The sequence below is a fragment of the Zootermopsis nevadensis genome, unplaced genomic scaffold (genome assembly GCF_977971745.1).
Source record: "Zootermopsis nevadensis isolate Lab colony 2312 unplaced genomic scaffold, Znev_1.0 Znev_ptg000024l, whole genome shotgun sequence".
Taxonomy (NCBI): domain Eukaryota; kingdom Metazoa; phylum Arthropoda; class Insecta; order Blattodea; family Termopsidae; genus Zootermopsis; species Zootermopsis nevadensis.
The window spans coordinates 9,686,545-9,709,391 of NW_028259156.1; the positions used below are offsets into that span (position 1 = coordinate 9,686,545).

General features: G+C 36.2%; 1 protein-coding gene across 3 annotated transcripts in view; it reads right to left on the bottom strand.

The window, feature by feature from the left end:
• The window catches only part of LOC110838476 (opioid-binding protein/cell adhesion molecule homolog), a 95,990-nt gene that overhangs the window by 8,689 nt on the left and 64,454 nt on the right, over window positions 1–22,847 (bottom strand). For 2 of the 3 annotated variants that reach the window (XM_022081682.2, XM_087355511.1), the window contains 5 exons: window positions 18,424–18,631; window positions 12,772–12,930; window positions 8,344–8,472; window positions 7,270–7,407; window positions 777–926 (listed from right to left, as the gene is read on the bottom strand). In XM_022081682.2, the coding sequence (XP_021937374.1) occupies window positions 777–926; window positions 7,270–7,407; window positions 8,344–8,472; window positions 12,772–12,930; window positions 18,424–18,631 (784 nt within the window). The remainder of the gene's footprint in view (window positions 1–776; window positions 927–7,269; window positions 7,408–8,343; window positions 8,473–12,771; window positions 12,931–18,423; window positions 18,632–22,847) is intronic. The other variant, XM_022081684.2, reaches the window with a different exon arrangement.

Genomic DNA, 22,847 nt, shown 5'->3' on the forward strand with positions numbered 1-22,847 from the left:
CACTTCTTCAATGCTGGCCTTCCTGTATTTGTCTTGTTTTCCAAATCACATTAAAGAGCTTCAACTGAGAAGAAAGCTGATTAGAACAAGTGCTCGAGTGATCACACTAAAAACACAATACGCCACGACATACAATTCTCTGCTTGAAGTAGAAAGCACGTCAAATTAACGCGAAGCGTGTGTGAAGTAATGTTCAGAATGTCACCTTGGAAAATATTTAATTATAAACACAATCAAGAACAACATGTCTCCCTCTGAAATTCACAATCAGTGACAGGAGATGGCAGGACCATAAATTCGTTTTTGTCAGATAATCCAGAATAGAATTTCTAGTGGATGTAAGTTGGTCTCCAAAACCCATTCTCTTCCATTGCAATGGAATTGTGTTCTTGAGCGTGTCTCATTGTGCAAGCATTGATCAAAATAAGAACTGGATGGGCAAGGTATGTAACACGCATGGAAGAGACAGGATGGATGTGTATGGAAAAATTTAGTCAGAAATCTTGAAGGAAAGAGAACACGAGAGAGGTAGACACAGAATGGAGGATAATAATTAAAATGAATTTTAGACAAATAAGACATGATAATGTTCCCGGGATATATCTGTCTCTGGACAGGGACCTATGGCAATCCAAACGCTGTATGTTCCTTCGAGTTCAATAAAGTTTGGAACTTTCTCGATTACCTGAGCGAATATAAGTTCTCACAAAATACCTTGCTCCGTGGAGTTAGGTGCAACTCAGTTTCCTGAAATACGAGACAAATATTGTACTCACGGTACAGTTTGATGCTACCATCCGTATCGCCGAGGGAATTCTTGGAGACGCATTTGTAGGAGCCGAAGTCTGAAGGGGCGACCACACGGATTGTTAGCTTCATGTGTACCTTATACGCATTGTCCAGCAACACTGGTTCGTATTTACCACCTGGTGAAGAACAATACATTAATAGGTATATATTGAAAACTGGTTTCCCTAATTAAGGTTATTATATACTAGAACCTACGAAAATCACTGGGACGCGCCGTAGAAAAATCCATCTGGCAAGAAATATTGCGGTCATACAGATGACTTTAATAATACGTAGAAAATGTCATAAAAACCGAGAACTAAGAATGGGTTCTTTTGAAAATTAATTTTTAACGACAAACCAGAAAGAATAAAGCACAAGATGCCCTTATAAAGATTAGTTGAGGAATATCGATCAGGACTGGTAACTAAAGATGGCGCTGATGACAATGATGTTTACGTATTTTATGGAGTTGGCCTACCTGTCTAGCCATCAGCACACTTAACTTTCTGTTTCCTTCATGACAGTCCATGAATCAGTAGGATAAGGAGACTTGTTTGTATAGATCCCCGCTGAAACAGGCTACAGCAACAAATAAACAAACAAACAAACAAAAAAGCATTAGATGCGAAATGTTGGTAAATCACTTTCAATATCTATGCTGACTTCATACGTTTTATCCCAGACTGCGCTCAGTGTTTCCCTAAGGAGGGCTAGACGTTGGCCGCTGAACTCAACACCTCTTCCAATGAAATAATGAATATTTCAAAAGAACTGGCAGTGTGAACGGACGGCACTTTGCTGCAAGAACTTCGTCACGGGTCCACGGATAAATTGAACAGGTGCGGTTGGATGCAGGGGATTTGTGTGCGAGAGAGATGGGGGAGGGCCCTAAGAGAACCTAGAGAGTAATGGGGTACTCCTTCCTTCGACACTCGCAGTAGAGAAGCTTCTAATGAAGAATTCATAGGTCAGAAATCGGGAAACTGCCCGCCCGATCGATGAAGTTGCCTCTGCAGAAACGTCTTGCAGTTCTCACGTTAACTGAACATCTCAGAATTGGAAGAATTATATGTAGCACGAGCATCAGACCTTAGCTATGGAGTACCTGCTTTATGTATCTCATGCGATTACGGATTTACGGATTCATTTTGTATCGAAATCTTTTCAGTGGGTGTAAGTTCCATTATAACAAAAAAATACACATTCTTCAAAATTGTGTAGTAGAGTTCTATTTACCTAGCTGTTGAACGAGAAACCTGACAAATCTTAAACGAGATTGAAAAATATAATACATTTCACTATACGTTATTAACCACAATTAATATGTCTTCTGCATGAACAATGATTAAATTACAAGTGCCCGTTTCGAGACAAATGGTCACTCGCGTGACTTCTCTGGATGGGTCTTACTGGAATATTATTTATTCGTAGTTTATTTAACGACGTTGTCAATAACTCAGACTGTACGTTGCAGAATAATAGAATGACTAGTGAATAATATCTTCGAAATTATGTGGAAGGAAGCGGTCGTGGCTCAATTTACGGCTGGAAGTGTTGAGGAAAACCATAAATGCTACTTTACACGTCCGAGTATGTGTTCGATACAGATTCATCATATATAAGCCTATATGCCTAATTTTAAGGTACAATATCTTCCATAATCATCAAAATGAATATTTCTTTTTCTTAATTTCAACTAACATACATATTACACAGGACGAATTAAAATTTAATACATCGACAAAAGCACGGATCTACTTTCTGCTGTATCAGTTGCCTGGCACGAACTGTGTGAGTCCATTAGTTGGTATTTCTTTCGTTTTTTTTAATTTACGTCGATATCCCAACAGAATTCCTTACTTACTCTTTTCATGATTGAATTCCTATTGAATACTGAATACATGGGGGAGAAGTCTGTGCTCCTGGGCTCCAAAGGAACACCAAGTCTAACCCTTCAAACTGGTTTAAAGCTAAGACATCCTCATACATTCTAGATACGAATCTGAAATCTTTCCTTTTTATATAAACGTCTTATCCACGCTTTCAGCAGTTTGATTTATAGCCTTTTACCACGTTCAGAACAGATGTACAGCAATGGTCATATAAATTATAAGCTGTAATTTAAAGGAGATGGTCTCTTCCATGCATATATGCAGACCTTTTATGGCGCCATTATTTCCCAAGGAATTGTAATTTCTATGCTGATTTTAAATGATATATTTGAGTACCTTTGCATTTTCTTACAGCAAGTTAATATGTAAGCCCAGTCGTTAAATGCTTCAGAATAGCTCTTTAGATTGTGACCTTCGTCCACGCACAAAAATCCATAACATCGCTCACCCCAGGATTTCTCATAAAAATGCTAATTGAATAGCGAGATTTAGCACAAGTTTAAAAAAGTTTTTTCTTATAATAGTTTCCTCCTTCGCAACCGAGAACAGAACACAGTCTGTTTAAAAGATTATATCTTCCTCTGTTATAAACAAGAGGAACATTTATTGCCATCCTCCAGACCTGTGCCATACACGGGAAGTTTCTTTAAACATTTCAACAAATATCCTACGTTATGGAGTTTGTTAATTAGTAAAGGAAGTTGCTTGATTAGCCTAAAGGGAAAACTATAAAGCATGAGTCATGAACACTTACGTTCATTGCGTTAGGTAGGACTATCGCTGAAAATCTCTAACAAAGGTACTGCAAGCGAAAATAGAAAGCAATCCAAATATTCCCTGAAAACAGCTGACATTACTGGCACAAGTTACGAACAATAAAGACCAGACTACGTAATTTTCAGGTTTGCGAAATAAATGTAAGTAATCTCGTTACTGACAATTGCTTCTACGATGTAAAAACACTATTAAAACATCCTATAAAGTTTCTTTGAAGAAACAGCCTGCTGGTACGCTAAATTCTTTTACTGCTGGAAACTGTAACTATGTTACAGTTTATTATTATTATTATTATTATTATTATTAGTTATTATTACTACTGCTACTACTATTATTTTAGGAAAATGTATTATCATTCATCCTTATAGTAATTAGATTGTCCTATAATATAAGCAATCTACAGTATCTCCATAAATATCATGACACATTTTGGAGACATCAACTGCAAAGAAATAACATTTAATTCAATTAATTCAATTCAATTAATTTATTTACGTGTTTGCCAACAGCAAGAAGCCAATAACAGGCAAACACTGATAATATATACTTCGAAATATTATCTACAAAAACTGCTCTACTATACATCATAATCGTGAAACCAGTTTTCGGCTCGTCCGAAGCGAACAACGTTCCACATTACAATTGACATTCAGTTACAGGCCATGTTGTTCCAGTATTGTCTTCTACATACTAAAATACAACAATACAACAACAATGGACACATTACCTACCAGCACTGATGGCAAATATTAAATAGTATTAATTAACTACGTATCATGTTCTCTAATATTCGCCAAATATAAAAGTTTATTTGAAAATACCACAGGGAAGTTTCAAATGTGAATTTTTGTTAACGAAAGTTAAATCGTGAACAGCAAGTTTTATAATTTATAATGCCCTAATAGCTGCTACATTAATCAGTAACGTGTTAACAATCTGAGAAGTAATGTTGAAACCATGCAGCAGGGCCTGATGACGTTTTTCTTCTGGAATGGAAACTTCGTCATTCTATTGTTTGAAAGTTTCTGAAACAGTTTCTTCCTCTTTCAGGAATTGTTTGTCTCTTGCTGTCATGGACGCAGAAGTTTCGGGCGTTGGTCATTTATTAAAAGGGTAACTTTGTGATTCACTTCAGGACATTTCATTGCCATTTATCTTTGAGCCCGGTAGAGGAAACCACGAGTACCACTGTACTTGATTTGTTACTTAGTCCATATATCTTAATGATATGCTTCATCTCTGGAGCTGAAATGCTTTTAAGGTTTCATATAACAGACTTATTCCTTCGTTCTCGCTCAAGAGCTACACGTAAAAATTCATAACTACTCTGTGCCTCATCCGTGTGTTTTTTGTATTTCCTATTGTAATTTCCCGTGTTTCACATAGGAACAATTGATTTTAATATTCAACAGTTTTTTTGATGACAGAGCTAATCAAATTAGGTATTTAAATGAAATAAATGCAATTAAAACAATTTAAGCATATTTGTAGTGTGATGTTTCCATTTTTAGAAACGGTGTGGAATAATAGTTATCTGCACTTTTTAAATTTATACAGAATGTGTGAACACGATTTAAAATAAATGTGATCAGTTGTTGAGACATGTAATAAAGTTCGATTCAATCTTCGTGTACAGAATATGTCACAGTGGGCAGCTACATTGAAACTCCTACGTATTTTTTATTCAAGTGGATAATTGATTTACAAAGTTTGGTGGATTATACAAAATTGGAATTTCTATAATGTTTATAAACGCTTGCACCAGAATAAGATAGAGATAATAAAAAGTAGAGAGTAGCTCTAAACACTACATTTAGCGTGGGACATAAATTTAATTTTATTCACGGCTACGAAGGTCCCCAGGCAGTGTCCGCTCGTCCTTCTGGTAAAGATAGGTTTAGTGAAGAAAAGATTTTCCGAACCGGAGAAGTTAAAGGACCAAAAAGAGAAGTTGAGAAGGATTATACTGCATTCTTAAGCAACTCTGAATTCTGATATTACCCTTGGGAGCCAACATTTGGTACAATTTTTATGTTCATAAGGTAGGTACTTCAGGGCAAAATTTTGACGTTAACATTGGGAGGACTGCATAGAAAGCAACGTGATTTTCTCTAGGACTGAGGCATGGAGAACCTTGGCCGATCGCCGGACCTCCCGGATGCCCACAGACTTCTAGTCAGCGTTCCGGAATTTAAATAAGCAAGCCCTAACGGTATTTCTAACTATCCTTCTGCTTTATTTCAATTTGAAATTGATTACATGGTTTTATATATATGTGTGGATAAAAACGGACAATTTAGTCCGTTGCCCATTGAAGCCAAAGTTCGTGCAAAAATATTTACGAATTCAGTCCGTACCGCAAAGAAAACACTACAATTTATCATTGGAAATATCAATTTGTTGATGTTGTTTAAATAATTTACAGCTGCTTACAGTGAAAAACATGCAAGACCCATAAATATAAAACATACAGTTATTGATCATTGAAGCAGATGGCACGTATAGCAACTGGTAGGTTTTAAAGGATTAAGAGCAAAATTGGAGGTCTGCCCATAAGCAGAAGCCATCAGTTCTGTTAATCTCAATTAGTTCCACACCATATTCGAGGAAGAGACGTTCAGAAGAGAACTTCGTCCCTAGGGTTGACACAAAGATGTTTGTTTTCATCTCGACGAATATAGTTGCTCGTCTCGTATTCCAAAGGCAGGGCCTCTCTGCCATAACACGGAATCAAGTACTGGTGTAACGTCTCAATATGAGATAACTCGAAATTTTCTTCACTCCGTTTAAAATGCACTTCAGCTGAAAATGTGATTACAAGTCGTGCTACTGGTTTCCATATCATTAAAGTTGATATGTAAGACGGAAAGAAAAGGGGACAACTATCATGTAACCTACCACCAGTCAAGTGTCACTAGATCTCGTTTTTGACCTATGTCATAAAAGCAGATGAAGTTTTTGATCGTAAAATGTTCGACCGTCATGTTTTACGGCTCCATCCAGTCCTAGAGGGGAGCGAAGTGTAATCGAATTCCAGTTTGTATCACCAACGTACCTCGTCATTCTCCATTACACCAAGTATATGAGCTAACAAGATACTCGAATGCAGTAGCTTCCTGAAGTCACCTAAGCCTCGTGTTTGTGTTACGTGCAGGGGGAAAATAAATTTTACGAGTGTTTAGAGACACACTACAATCCAAAAAGATTTCTATATAACCAGTGACCTTGGTGTTCATTTTGTTGCATCAAAACGAGTAGTAGCTACACTACTGATGTAACACAATACAAATTCAGAATCTATTAACATTCTTTCCTTTTTTAAATATCCTCCACATTAAAAGAGGTTCCAAATAAATGTTATAGATCACAATGGGACCTACATTTTATTTCACATTATGTACCATTTTCCAGAACATCGATTTCATGGGTAATTTTGAACGGATACCAAACAAACAAGTAATTCGACCGACAGTTTTAATATAGTGTTATAACCCTGATTTAAGCTGGAATCCTTTTATTAGGTTTGGAGAAATATGACGCCTGCAAAAATTTTCACTATACGCATTCACCTCATGTAATTAACGCAAGAAAGGTCAAACAAAGTCATTATAATGTGTTTTACATCTCCATACATAAAATCATAAATATTAGTATCAAATGGACTTGCTGCGAAAAACTGAGTCCTATTATAAGCCACACACCTATGCAATATTAATTTTATATTGAGCACTAAATTAATCAATCAAACAATTTTAATACATTTTAACCAGTCTGTTTCTACTTGATCGTTCTTCTTAGCTGGTCTTACCTTGTGCTATGATTTCGCCTTTGTCTCTAGTCCAGTAGTTGATTGACTTTGGGTATGCTTCTGAGTGACATTCAAGTGTCATCTGCTGACCTTCATGTGCTCCAACCAATTGATTCTGTATCCAAATCATTGGAGGAACTGTAATCAGTAATCAGATAGCAGTAACTGCATTGAATATTTCTGTCTTCTGGGTTGTTGCGCTGCGTAGTTTGGTCGATGTTCATCGCCCTGATGACGAAGGCAGTATGACCTCTGAAATGTTGGTAACCATCTACCTGACTACACAGCGCAACAACCCAGAAGACAGAAATCTTCATCCTCACCGCTGTGTCGCCCTGATGATGGAGGCAGTATGACCTCTGAAACGTTGGTAAACATCGACCAGACTACACAGCGCAACAACCCAGAAGACAGATATCTTCATACTCACCGCCCTGATGACGGAGGCAGTATTACCTCTGAAACGTTGGTCAACATCGACCAGACTACACAGCGCAACAACCCAGAAGACAGAAATCTTCATACTCTGATGACGGAGGCAGTATGATCTCTGAAACGTTGGTAAACATCGACCAGACTACACAGCGCAACAACCCCGAAGACAGAAATCTTCATACTCACCGCCCTGATGACGGAGGCAGTATGACCTCTGAAACGTTGGTTAACATCGACCAGACTACACAGCGCAACAACTCAGAAGACAGAAATCTTCATACTCACCGCTGTGAGAACCTCAAGTCTTACAAGTTATTATTCGTGAATGATAATAGATGACAGAGAGGAAGGTCAGTTAACAAATTGCACTGGCTTACGACAACACAGTGTAGCTACTTATAATCGTCATATATGAGGCTACAGTATCTAAAATGATCAGATTGTATGTGAAAAATTAAATTTCATGCATTAATAGACTGTTTACTTTTTTGATGTTTTATCACAAAAACCTTAAAAAAATTTGTTCAATACATAAAGAGCAATGCAGTCCAGCGACATGAAACACCTCCTATTCGGTTGGTTAAAAATAACTTGCTTAATTTCGTTGAAATATCTTCGAGTAATATTCTATGAACTTACAATGGACGATAAGCATTATCCTCTTGCTCACTGTGGGCGGAACACCGTTGGTCGCAATGCAGAGGTATGCTCCCATATGCAACCGGTTGACCCGGGTAATGTTGAACACTGCGCCCTCCACGCTGGCTACTGAAATACACGTTTCAAATGTTCTGATACAAAGCAGGCTGTACCCTGCCGCTATGCTGCTTCCATAACAAATATGTAAACGAAAACAACTATGCTAAACAGCATAACAATTGTCTTCCGTTAGTTATGATTTTGAAATTTAGATAATTCATAAAAAAATTCACAAAACAGAAGAGAAATCTGATAACAGACACTGTCACGATTTTAAAACGAAAATTTTTAATGTGATAGATCCACTGTTCTATGAAATAGCTACAAAACTAGCCAGCGCTAAAAACACTAATGTGGTACGCATCGAAATATAATTTTCGTGCATGAAGTAGTAGGGAGAAAGTTAACAATGGTATATGGGAGACAATTCTTATTACACGAAGTGGAAGGCGTGGTGAAACGATATACACAGAGAGCATTGGTTTAGCGAGCCGAATAAAATAAATGTGATTGCAGAACATTTCCCTGAGTTACTGTTATTACCCTCAATATGTTATTGTGCATGGACATAAGTACCACAAAGTTATCCGTGCATATCGTATCTCGTTATGTTCTAGACGATAATGGTCTGATATCGGCAGTTTAGGTTAAATTCTCCACTAGGCATGTCACACTGAAGAATATCTAGAGGTAATTTATATGACCAAAATAAATCAATTTAGCGATCAATATTTTAGTAGACCGACGTTATATATAATCGTGTACACGTTGAACTTAGTTGGTGCATTTAACCGGAAAATGACATAAAATTTCATGAAAAGCAGACAAATGTTAACATTTCGAAATACTGCTAAGCAAAAACTGTTTAACCTGAACACTGAAAGGAAAATTTTAACTTTTCAATTTATTGTAATAACATACGGCATCACTCATCATGCATCACTGAATATCAAAATACTGTACATTTTAATAAACAAGAATATCAGTTTTCAGAATGAAATAATGATTTGTTAATTTCTAATGCTTCTAACTGTTTCCGAATAGCCTACACGCACATATATTATGAAGGGATACAACTGATTGTGTGATTATTTTACGATCCCATATCAACTGCAGAGCTTATAAAGTGCCGAACAAGAATGATGAGTGACGAAATATTTGGAAGAAGACACTCATGGTCTATGTCAAGGTTTTATTCCGAAATTTGACTAGTGTGGCTAATAATATCAACAAAAACCTAAGTGATGGTCACCGAATTCGGTCGTTATTCGGGCAGTGTGCCCTTGGAATTCAAAACTGATAGATCGGAACAGGTTAAGACACTAGGCTATTTACTATGGTCAGAACAACTTGTAAAGAAAGAATACACATAAAAATAGTATTAAAATATATTAAAATTGTCCGTCAATCACAATAAAGTAATATAAGATAATTAAATGGTTAAATTATTATCTTTTGTTCCGTATCGAGTACGCGATTTACATATGGAACATTCTCGACATGTTTCGGCTTTCATAGAGCCGTCATCAGGTGTATGTTATAAACTCGTAACTCAATTACTAATTTTTAATTTTCTTATCATTTCTTCGTTTTTCACATTGTATAAACATTTGTTGTTGTGTTATATATCATTGATACAATCGTATTGTCGGAGTGATGTTAATGCTGCGTATATTGGTCTGTGAATTAAAGGATTCGAAACCATTAATGAAATTGAATATAGAAAACAAAATAAATAAATGAAAGTAAACGTATAAACTTACCAGAGAAGTAATATCGAAGTTGTAAGAGGATACAATGTGAAAAACGAAGAAATGATAAGAAAATTAAAAATTAGTAATTGAATTAGGAGTTTATAACATACACCTGATGACGGCTCTATGAAAGCCGAAATATGTCGAGAATGTTCCATATGTAAATCGAGTACTCGATACGGAACAAAGGATAATATTTTAACCATTTAATTATCTTATATTACTTTATTGTGATTGACGGACAATTTTAATATATTTTAATACTATTTTTAAATAAAATCACAATATGACGCACCTACAATATCTTATAAAAAAATACACAGCTACAAATAAATACGAGTGGTCTTATTAATGTTATAATTAGATCGCAGTTCCTTTCAGACTTAATCTGCGTATTTGGTTAAATAGTCACATCAGGCTATCAAGCGTTCTTGGTTCGAAAGGCATGACTAATAAGTGTAAAAATGCACAGAGAATACACAGTGTTGCATTTAAACTAAAGTACTTCGAAGACTATATGTTATTTCGAATATTTAATGCAAACACGTTGAAAAGAATTCATGAAAGCGAAAGTAAATTTTTTGTGATGTTGCCGAATGAAGTAGTTGCTATGCGGGCCTTAACCAGCATAAAGTTTAACTATTTTAGACCGATATATTACAGAGCCGTCATACATTAAAATTTTCATTCTATTGGCTTCACGTTTAAATTAAATTATCTTCTGCTGGGCGGATCCAATACGACCGATTATACATTTACATCGTGAAAAAGTTTTACGAGGGGCTTCTGAAAGTTAAGTTTTCACGGCATATTTCTATAAGCTATTCACTGAATCTTATACGATGATAACACAGCAATATATGTATTACATTTAAACCAGTTTAGTACACAGTTATCGTAATACATACGCATATAAACATATATTCTTTAAAAACAATTAATTCGCACGTCCACTGAGAGAATTTCACAGAAAAATACATTGAAATTTATTTGTTTCTTTCCTACGCCTGCTTATTCTACAACTACCACCGCTACAACTACTACTATCACTACTATTATTACTACCAACACCACCACAAATATTATAATTATAATTATAATTACCATCTTTCATGGATTATAATCTCTGACATTTTTCGATTCAGATTTACTACTGAAAGACAGAATACTTTAGCCAATTAGTGGAACTCCTTAACGGATAGACCTGTCTAAAGGCCTCGTCCTACAGCGCACAAATCAGCGGATATTCATTCTTGCGGGATTAAGTCGAGCGATCATAACGACCAATGATCATAATGACCTTAGGCCATACGTGCCTTTTCACGTGCGTCGATTATATAGAGTCGTTCTTCTTGTGATCATTATTATTATTATACTTATTTGATGTTTATTTAACGACGTTGTTACTAGCTAAGAGTATAGAATAGTTAATGTTTAACGAATTGGAAAGTATATGGAAGGAGACGAACGTAGGCCTCCTATCCTGCCATTTGCCAGGAGGGTCTCAGAAAAGATACAGACAAATCAATCAGGATAGCCGGTCTCGAGACAGATACTGAATGCCGGGACCTATCGGATGTATAGTGGCTGTGCTAAGCATTCAGCTGCAACGTTCGAAATTATTACAATAATTATTATTACCAACGTTGTTTTTCATTAATTTACAAATACATTTTGTTAACACTTGACTAACTAATTTTGAGTTACAAACATAATTTTACTGTAAATTTCTGATTTAGAATTTATTGTTCAATGTAAGTGGTATTTATAATGTTCGTAAAATGAGGAATTAATGCTTACCTAAAAAATATTTGCATTTTTAAACCAAATGTTATAACGTTAAGTACGTTTATGCGAGTCGGTTGATTTCTTATATCCTATATGTTAATTTACTTTATTTCATTTCATAGTTTACAATTTACTATCTGTTCTCGTTCCTTCAGCATGTTTAAGGAATTGTCAGTTGCCAGAACTCGTTTTATTCTTCCCAGAATTTTAGTTAAGTAAAGTGTAACATCCTTCCGCTTCAATTAATGTTCGCTTTTGCGAGCACCATCCCACAGTGTCAATCCGGAAATAAGTTAGCACGTCGTTACTGTCGAGTAAAATGAGAGACAGAGAAACTTAAGCTTCTGTGTTGCTAGTTTACATTTCCTGCCACAACTGTATCTACGTCTTGTTCACTAAGCAACAGACATATTTAACCAGTAAATACACAAGAAATATGATAGGAAACAAAATAAACAATATATCTTCACAGCAAACAAACTTTGAAATATGGCGTATGGGAAAAGTCCACTTGGAAGACCAAGAAGGAAGTGGGAAGATAATTTTCAGAGTAGGTCTTTGAGAGAGAAGTTGAGAGGATGGGAGTTGCGTTGAAAGTTTTGGTTATGTTACATGTTAATTTAGTTATTTTTTATTTATTTAATAGTGCAGTCAATACTGGTCTTCTCAGTTGTAACGCCGCCTACCTGTAAGTCCGCACGGCGTTGCAACCCAGAAGACCAACGAAGTTTCCTTCAGAATATCAAACCTCGTGTTTTTCGATAATGTCGTGATGTCGTGAACGGCTAATCACATTTGACACTGGGCATAAATGCGTGTCTCCTACCTTCCTGACCAGCGCCCATTGGAATACTTTCGCCACCCTCACGACGCCAGGTCACGGTGGGTTGAGGTGACCCCGTCGCGGCGCAACGAAGTGTCACGTTCGTCCCTTCACGCACCACCATGTCCGTGCTGGTGGGGTAGTCCAGAATATCCGGTGGCACTGCACATTCGAACACAATTAACACACCAAATGAAGACATTTAATGCCATCTGATGATGAAAATGTAAAACAGGCGTACAGTCAAACATCCATTACCCAAGCCAACTGGTGACGGACCTGTTCCAGATTATCGATTTGCTTCTAAAATCGACTGAATGGTCCTTCTGTTATTTAACGATACTATTTACACTGCAGATAAGATGAAAAATTATCATGAATTGTGGATTGGTGAAGGTTTTGGGAGGACGAGTCGTGTCTGTTTCTCAGAGATTCGAAATTGTTATTTAAATAATAAGACCCTGGACGGTTATCAATTCACCAGTATATTTGGCAATAGATCAGTAACTCAATTATTTAAGTATACAGAGGTTTGTTGGTTTTAATAATTGGCACACAGAAACTGATTGAAGTATTAATGAAGCAAATAGGATTCAGGATGTGTATAACAATGTATCTAACTCCAAGGATCAGAGTTCATCTTGAAAAGATGATGGTTTGCTTAGTTATTCAAATAATTCCTTATATTTTACGGAAACCGAGGGCTAATTAATTTCTTCGAAGGAGCCCGCTGACGGTTCACATCCGACGCCAGTTAAATCCAGTCCCCACTCCACATTCTTAAGTTAAATTTTAATATTATCCTCCTGTATATTCCTGGATCTTGCTGGATACAAAATATCTCTCCAACCACATAATTCATAATATGATTTTCGAAGTAATACTTGGAGGAAAGTTCAAATTGTGATGGTCCTAATATTCATCGTTAAGGAATTTTACAGAACGAAGTCTCCCTCCAACTCCCCCATCCTCATCTGCAGATGGAGAGAGAAAAATTCGGTCCCTGCCACAGGGCATTATACACGTTTGGTTTTTATTGTTGATGCTTCTCAGAAGCACCACCCACAAATTCGATGTCTCAGGCTATCGGACGCTTTGCTTTGTGCCATTTCCGTGGTCTCTCTACGGCCTGTTTGTGGCAGCAACTTCCCGATATCAGCACGCACCAGTTAGAGTGTTTATACAAGCCACAAACAATCTACAAGTCAGGCATAGAGAGGCGTTAAATTGCTTCTCTGTAGTAGACCAATGCAGTGTTATACGATACTATTGCTATTTTACATACATTTGCATGTTATTACCTCACAAATCGAGTGTAACTTAAAGCTGAGAGACAGGAGATACCATTGAGTTAAAATCCGTCTGCATATATAAACTACAACGTGTTTTTACATTCCATTTAAGAACTTGTAAACTTGTTGTATTTAACCGAAGTGGAAACAGCTTTCATAAAAATATTAAATGTAATTATTTCTAGCGTAATGAATAATCTCGTAAATGTATCTTTATAACGTCAGCGACGAAATATCCTGACACTGTTTTCATTGCCAACTTTTGACAATTGAGACAAATATGGTAATGTTAACACAAATTACTGCGTACCTGACATAAGACAAGGAAATAATGACATGTTTGCGAGCTAGCCAAATAGTTTCTCTGTCATGGTCAGAGTAACTTAAGTAAACACTTTTCAAGTTGCGGAAGTTTGTACAAAATCATTTCGTTTTTGAAGACTGCAGTCATCTCGAATGAGCAGTGTACCCTCGTAGAAATTGGCCGACATTTTAGATGAATAAGCGACGGGTAAGCCACGCGCAAAAAAGTAAGGATCACGCCGAACAAGGCAGGAACTTGGCTAAGCTCTTCGCCCTGATGAACAAGGACTTCTGAAATGTCGGTCAGTTTCTACGCGACTACACGGAACATCCCAGAATACCGCCATAATCAAACTCAACACCGAGAAAATCTCAAATTTCAGAATTTAAATCTCAGTTTTAGAATGAATTTTTGTTAGCAACTTTATCGCAGTATTTTAAAGCTGAAAGCACATTTAATTACTCTGGGCATATAAATATTATTCTTAACAATTCTCTTCTTTCTAATAATTTTAAATCTACTATTAACTCCTCTAAAATATCCCATAACAGATATTTATCACGTGATAAATGTTTTTACGATGAATGGTATGTTATGACGTGTGAAAGTACAGATATGGTCCCACTGTGTAGCTTCCACGCCGTCACGGTTACAAATGCGATCACATTGGACCATTGACATCTAATTACAGTCTCTGTAAAGGTCACTGGGCACAATTCTGACACGCAAAGCAAGGCTCCCTTAGTCTGCCTGAACTTTTGGAACACGAAACGATTTCCGATTTAAATCTAGCGCAACAAATTTACGCCGAGTCACATTTGTATTGTATATACGCAATGATTGAAGGTGACGTTGATGATGCACATTGGAGGCATTGCAGAGATGGGAGGTTCTTACACTTCAATGAAAAGATACCCACTTAACTTGACATATAAATATCTGACACGTTTAAGAATGATTATAGTAACACAAAATACGTTATTTGATCGTTGGCTATGAATTTTTATTTCCCACAGGATAGTTTTCATAAATAGCCACGAAACTACAACTCGAATGTCAAGGACATAATGATTATAATCATTAAAACTCTAGTTTTATTAACTTTATAAAAATTCTATAATAGCATGCGAAGTTCTGTGCGTGTTGAAATTCTTATCACACCGAAGTATTATATACAACGCTGCTGATTAAATTATTCAGCAAGCATAGGGTATTACCAAATGTACATTTTGTTACATCATTTCAAAGTTATGCATTCTTCTCAAGCAGTGCATAAAGTGAGAGCATAATAATCAGTCTTTTCCGTACACATCTATCGACATATTTCTTCTCTGAAGCTTTTGGGTTGATTTAAATTATATTTATATATGGAGTCTGTACGGACAGATGCCAAGTAAATTTAATTTTAATCCATATGGATATTGTCTATCATACGGAACACACATAAAACATGAAAATTTTTATTAAATGCCTCATTATATAACAGATCTTAAAATTATATCAGATATGAATTGAATCAATTTACGATACTGTATAACCTTTACACTTGATTCAATTTTAGGTGTGTTCCTAACTGAAGGTACAAGACTTCACCCATTAACTTCCCCACGTCCGTCTGTCTATATGTCTGTCTGTATGAAACAACTCGAGAATCGATATACTGATTGTAATGAATGTAAGATTTCAGATTCTCACTATGCACCGTGTAGTATTATAGAAATTGATGGACATTTACCGACTTTTCAGACATGCTTATTATCTCTATCTGCGGCAGTAAGCACATCTATACGCCTGAACATTCTAGAAGACGAGTCATCTGATTCTAACAACATTTATACCAGAATTTTACTAAAGTCTATGTACACATTCCTATTTTAGTTATAATCATTACTTTATGTACTTTGTTATTGTCTCACAATCACGTTCTTTTATCAGTATTTTATCACTGTTCTTGTGATATAACCTACGGTCCGAGCCAGCATTAATATTCATTTCTATATAGATCCGGCTTCTAACACCCTCAAATTTGTTTAGACTTGGGTTATTTTGCTCTATATTTAAAATTGTGTGGGGTTAAGTTTAGTTAGTGTGTTAAGTTAAAAAACTTCGTCATTTCATATCCGTACAGTGTAATATCTTTAGGGTTCCTTAGTTTGTTTTTTTTCACAAATATAACAGAAAACGAATAGTGCATAAAATAAACATCGCTGTAGCTAGCAAAAACGAAATAAAGGCATTTGTAAAATTCGTGTGTTCCAGTCGGAATACAGCGTTGCATTCTTTTCCCTTTAATATGGCAATTCTTTATTACGTCACTGTAGCATTCATGAAAAGGCTAAATATTCACAGATGACAAACACAATCAGAATGTTCAGGCTAATGGATTCAATTATCTCGTGTCTATTTTTTATTAGTCTGCTCCCACTAGTGCCTCAAAGAACTCGACCGTCCAGTTACACACAGAAACATAAACGCGCTCGGTACACGAAGCAGAAAAAATTCTGGCACCGAATGGACTTTATTTGTGCACAGAACTGTGTTGATAAGCGGTATATTTCTTGGTCTGTTACTGTAGGAGAATCTTATGCTTTCATATAAACGTTATTTATTTAATCTCTTCACTTTTTTTCTGCCGCAGTTGGGAGGCAAATATGAAAATGTACGAGGGCGAAATCTTTTATTAAAACAGAGAGAATTATAAAGTCTAACCCCCGCCCTAGACTGATAATAAAGTTCACTTGACAAATAAACATTCCGAACACTCAGCGGTTGGATATTAAAGGCTTAAATTAGGCCCACGCCACTTCACAAAATTTATCCATTTATTGTATTAGAAATAATTCATGTAAAAATACGTACAGTCATTTTAAGGTGCAACCGTCCTTCCACACTCTCGTCTCGATGTTTGTTGGTGCCACGGGTCAAACCCAGTGACATTCCAGGCGCTCGTACGGTATTACACCTTCTTCGTTTATATAAACGAGGTTAACTTGCTAAAGCATGGTTTACCCTTCATCTCAAGATTCAGCCAGTTCGGGAATCGAACTATGAACTTGGACTGGCACAAAAGGCAAATAATGCGTGAACTCAGTAGATCTGTGGCCAAATGTTCGTGTGCTACTCGACCATTCAAACAATCGGTTCGCGGGTTCCAATGCCACTAGGGTCTTGGACAAATACCGTCATTGTTATATGCAGTCTTGTTGCGTACATGTAGAGACCCATCCATGGACCTAACAGTGTGCAAACATTCCTACAAAATATCTAAAGCATTAGCTCTTTCAGAAGTAATTTAGAATCTAACAGACCAGAGACCTAGCAGTCGAAAGTCTAACAAGCAAGAAACATTGAGGAACCTTGGTCTCACGGGTTATGATAACTTGTGCAATTTAGAACGCAACCCAACAGCAATGACATACTGTGTTGCAAAAATTAAATCAGAAACATATTCACCCCCTTGCAAATGACTGTTAAACCGCCCCGTCATATTAGTGTCAAGGTCACCAGAGCTGCTTGGCCTCTAATCAGGCCTAGTCTCCATAAAGCCGTGCAGATGAGAAATTGGTGCATTTAAAATCGGAAAGTGTCTTCACTGTCGATAATTACATTCCGTCCAAATAATTTGCACCTGTTCGTGAAAAAAATACTTAAAATATTGTTGCCAACAGTGCCACAGAAACACTTCGCAAAGTCGCACAAAACACACAAGGGCACATCCTCGCATTCAAGAAGGTAATAGACTCTTTCAGCATCTGATGTAAAACTGTTCTACATATTTTTTTCAAAACGAATAAAAACTAAAAATATAGTTTTCTTGTAATATTGATTTCACCAAAGCTTAAAAATACTGTTGTAGTTCGGGCTACCATCTAGTAGTGTAGATGGCTAACAGCGTTTCGGAAGAACTTGCCACGGAGTTAATTCCTCCGTAACGTTGGTAACCATGTTCTCCATTGTTCATGATCCCCAGATAGTTCCTCCGACGTCCCCAAAACCTACTTCTTTACAAATGACCGTTTTCCCAGGGGCGTCTTTAATGTAAACTAATCGGCCACTCACCGACCACCTCGAGGTAGCCGATTTGGCTCTTCATGGGGTCAGTGTTGATCTGGCACATGTACCAGCCCCGGTCAGACTCTCTGACGTCTCTGACGTGCAGGTACCACGTGCGGTGGTCACTGTGTGTGACGCCGATACGATGGTTCTTCGTGATGACGTGACTAGCTATCGTCAGAATGGTTTGCGTGTCCACCCGTAGCCATGCCACCTACAGACAAAAAACAGTTAATTAAATCACACCTTACTGTTATCATTATTTCACACACAGGAACCACTAGAATTTAAGATGGCCGTCTAAATAGTAACTACCACTTGGCACTCACAGTTCCTTTGAGGTTATCTGAATTATTTTATCTGTTAAAGTTCAAGATGAACTGCGAATTGGGGGACAAGTGAAGTTTCAAAATGTTCTAGCATTTGCATAATACAAGAGAGGAGAGCGAAACAACTAGTCTTCAGTTTACACACCTTGCTACCCAAGTCAGTGCCATTTTGTAGCAGTAAGAGAAATGTATGCATGCACTTTTCTTACTGTCCTTGTGACATTTTAGTCTATTATTATTGATCGTATTACAGTTCCATGCCAAAATATGTGTCATTTATTTTCCTGATATTTCAGATTTTTTACAAAAATACCATCAAGTTTTAATTACGTATAATTAACTAGCTAAACAGCAAACATTACCCTTCCATTCTAGACGCAGTTAGTGTGCTAATACCTACACGGACAGTTAATGTACATCGTCACTTCAAGGTCATTTTCTCAACTAGATGTGTTTCTACTGCTAATATAAACTAGAGGAACACTTATATATTCAACAAGGATAGTACTTTGTTTAATAGAATATCTCTCTCATTCAATTCAATTTCGTTTTCGGTTCATGCCTCTGATAGGATTTCTTATTATTCTCAATCACTTAAGTAAATAAATTAATACTTAAAATAAATTCAATCGTTTTAATTTGTTGCATTCTTAAATTTTGCGTCTTAAATTATCAATTTTTAAATAACTTTCTTTCTATCGCACTGAAGTCTCAGCATTTCAGCCTTGATCAAACCTAAATGTGTTTGTGCTACGACACAGTAACTGACAAACCGTTCTACATAAGCAAGTAAATTCAAGTATGTTAATCGATCAAAGATAAATTCACAAATTTTGTGTGAAATATATTTTGTATGTTAAAAGTTACAATCACAGACACGGTGCAAAACGTTTAAATTATATCTGGCAACTTTCAGGTAGCGGAAATTTCTGTAATTAAAATAATTCTAAGAAGCAGTTCAGAAAGTTTCTGTAATTATTAGACTAACATTTCAAATATTTCTGTTGGCTTCTTTCTTAATCAGAACCTCTATCAAAGTAACCTCTTAGCGCAGAGGAACAGTGAATTCTGCTGTCTCTTTTCATTAGCGATAATTCTTACCACGTCTGTTCGCTCTCGCTATCAGCAAGCAAAGCAGATGTGTAATTAAACTCTCTCATTACATAAAATGTTTTAATACATACTTGTAGTAGAATATTGAGCTGAGATGAGGATAGGAAGGGAAATAAGCTCTTTTACGCCATCTACTGCGAAAACTCTTGAAAACGATGAAGAATTCCAGCAGATAGTACAGGTCTAATCGCAAAGCAGATAATATATAAATAGACCTAAGGGTATTGTTCGGAGAGTAAGCCACCTTACTCAGTTCAAGGCAATGTATCCCTGTTCTTAATCACTATCTACATAGATGAGTCTCATTAGATTCTTCCGAAAATTAGGCTGCATACACAGCTGATATTTCCATCTCCTCTAGGGGCTTTTTTCTAACTTTAGCTCATAATAATAAATTCTTCTAATAATTGAACCAGTTCCTGTAATTAACTATTCGTATTCTTCTCTGGCTATATGTTTTATGATCACCGACTATTCCTCTAGCTATTCCATGATAGTATTCAGGAGACTCATTTCAGTCATACGTCTGATTTATAAAACAATTTTTTATAAATATTTCAAAGTCTCTGTTTCTCCCAATACAGCATTATTTTAATTGTTGTACAAAAATTGAAAGCTACTTAATTTTATAATAAAAGTATTAAAATGTGTCGTATATTACATCCTAGTTAAGTGTAAATACTGCTCGTTCAACTTTTTTAACTCTCATAATTATTCTGAATCTTTTTTATGAGTTTCGTTGGGATGCTAGGAACTTCGTTCTAGTAGCTCATATCTGTAATCGAGGAAAACACTGCAGAAGGAAGTATCAAGAAAATGACTGACTTACAGGTCACTCTATATATTATATTTCTTTGCTCTTTATCAGACGTTAAGAAGAAAAGTTTGAACAAAGTCGCGTAATATACTTGTAAGTTTACACTTTTAATTTTTTACGCAATAGTTAAGTAATTTCAGTAACACAAAGTTAACTTATTTTCAATCTCAAATAGTGCAAATTTTATTAAAATCTTTGTGAACCGTTATGTAAGACACGGAGAGTTCAAAATACAAAAGTTCCCTTCCTCACTCTTTGACGTATGACAGACGGGCCTGTAAACAACTGTCTTTAAAGAAAATAATTTACAAAATAACTGTTCTCGTTAAATATGCAGCAGTCGACATTGTACAAATGTGCAGGTTCTGCTGAATAACCTTCTTGGATGATTTTTTGTTGTCCACAAAATGAAACTCCTTTGAATACAGAGACTCTAGAACAAGGCGTTATAAACTGTAATCCCCATTTCAATCGAAAAAGGAATTGTTGGTAGTTGGAAATTGTGCATCAGAAAGACAAGTTAATTACTCGACGCTGGGGAGGGGGTGTAGGATGGAGGGGTACTTTGTGGCTAAGACATATTTTGCAACTAGAATGTTTCTTTACTTCAGAGCATGATGAGAAATGAGGTCTTACTTTACCTCATTTTAACTTCGTCCGCTAACTCACAAAATAATTTAACGAGACCAAGAATTACAGGCTGACAAGAAATTATAGTCCCTCCTCTTACGCTTAATTTTGCGGGTCGCATAAGTGTGTTTGGGGAAAGGCCAGGAAACGTATAATTCGTTAATTAAATCTTACCGTGTCACGTTTCTCGGGCACTTCAAGGTCAATGTTAAACCAAACAAAGCAGCCATGTTGATATCAACTCTGCTTTGTGTTCGAGAGGCCCACGGTACAAATTTCAGTCCGATGACAGGCGTTACTACTTTAGAATTTTAGTAGTTTCCGTCAGTGAGGCAAATACCCGGACATTATATTAAAAACAGGCAACTACCGTTTCATTTTACTGACTTTCCAATTCATCATTTGCAAACTTATTCCACCATTCGATGCTCAACATGTAGTAGGCAGATGATAAAGCCCCGTTAAACAAATAAAGAATAAATTTAAAAAAAAAATTGAAACTGAGGAGGGCCTATTTACATAAATTTCAAGAGTTATTATTTATTGTTACTTACTTGGTCTTGCGCCTTTAATAATATTAGCTACTAATTGATGATAATATTCTACTACAAAATATGTAAAAAGCGGGTAACATTGAAAGTTTACGAAATTTAATTCTCATGTCACTCCGAGCACTCTTATACACTCCTTGTAGTTCGCGATATACTACTAGACCACCAACTTAACAACATAGCGTGACGACAATTTAATCTTCCACCTGAGATCTCATGCTTGAGAAGATAAGTACTCTAAACTTAAGACTCGTCATTTTTCTTCCACAATACAAATGTGTTGAAATCCATTTCATTATTCTCTCGAGTCTTACCTACTTCTTTGTTTTGTAGAGTATTTCAGTAAGACTGAATCTATTAAACACATTCGCCTTGTGATCTGGTACTCTTCAGTGGAGGAAATAACTATTAAACACGGAGAATAGTTATGGGCAGCTGACAGCTGTGTAAACCACATGAAATTTATTGATGGGTGTTAAGACACAAATACATATCGCTGATAAGCATTCTGGGCGATCATCGGTATTATTCGCGTAGACGTTCATAAGATCGATCAACGTATCCGTCATAACCGTCGAATCATAATTTATGAAAAAGGGCAGTAATATCTTAAGATCTAATCGAAAACATCTTATTTTTACATAATCAGGAAATTTATACGCTGCTGGGCCAATATTTTGGAAATCCTGACGATTAAGTCGTACAGTAAGATCAGTGTAACAAGTCAGTGATTAGTCTTTCAAAAATTGTAATAAAATCGCCTTAATTTGTTGTTTGCCTTCATATGCCGGCGATTACCATACGCCTTTAATTACAATAATCATTAAAGATCTACCCATAATCACAATTAATATGTAAAAAAGAAAAAATGTTAAACACTTGGACAGGACAGTCATTACATGTTTTCTGGCACAGTGAGAAGAATACTATACGACAGAATCTCAAAAGCAGGAATTAGGATGATTAGCGCCAACGGGAAACGAACTAAAT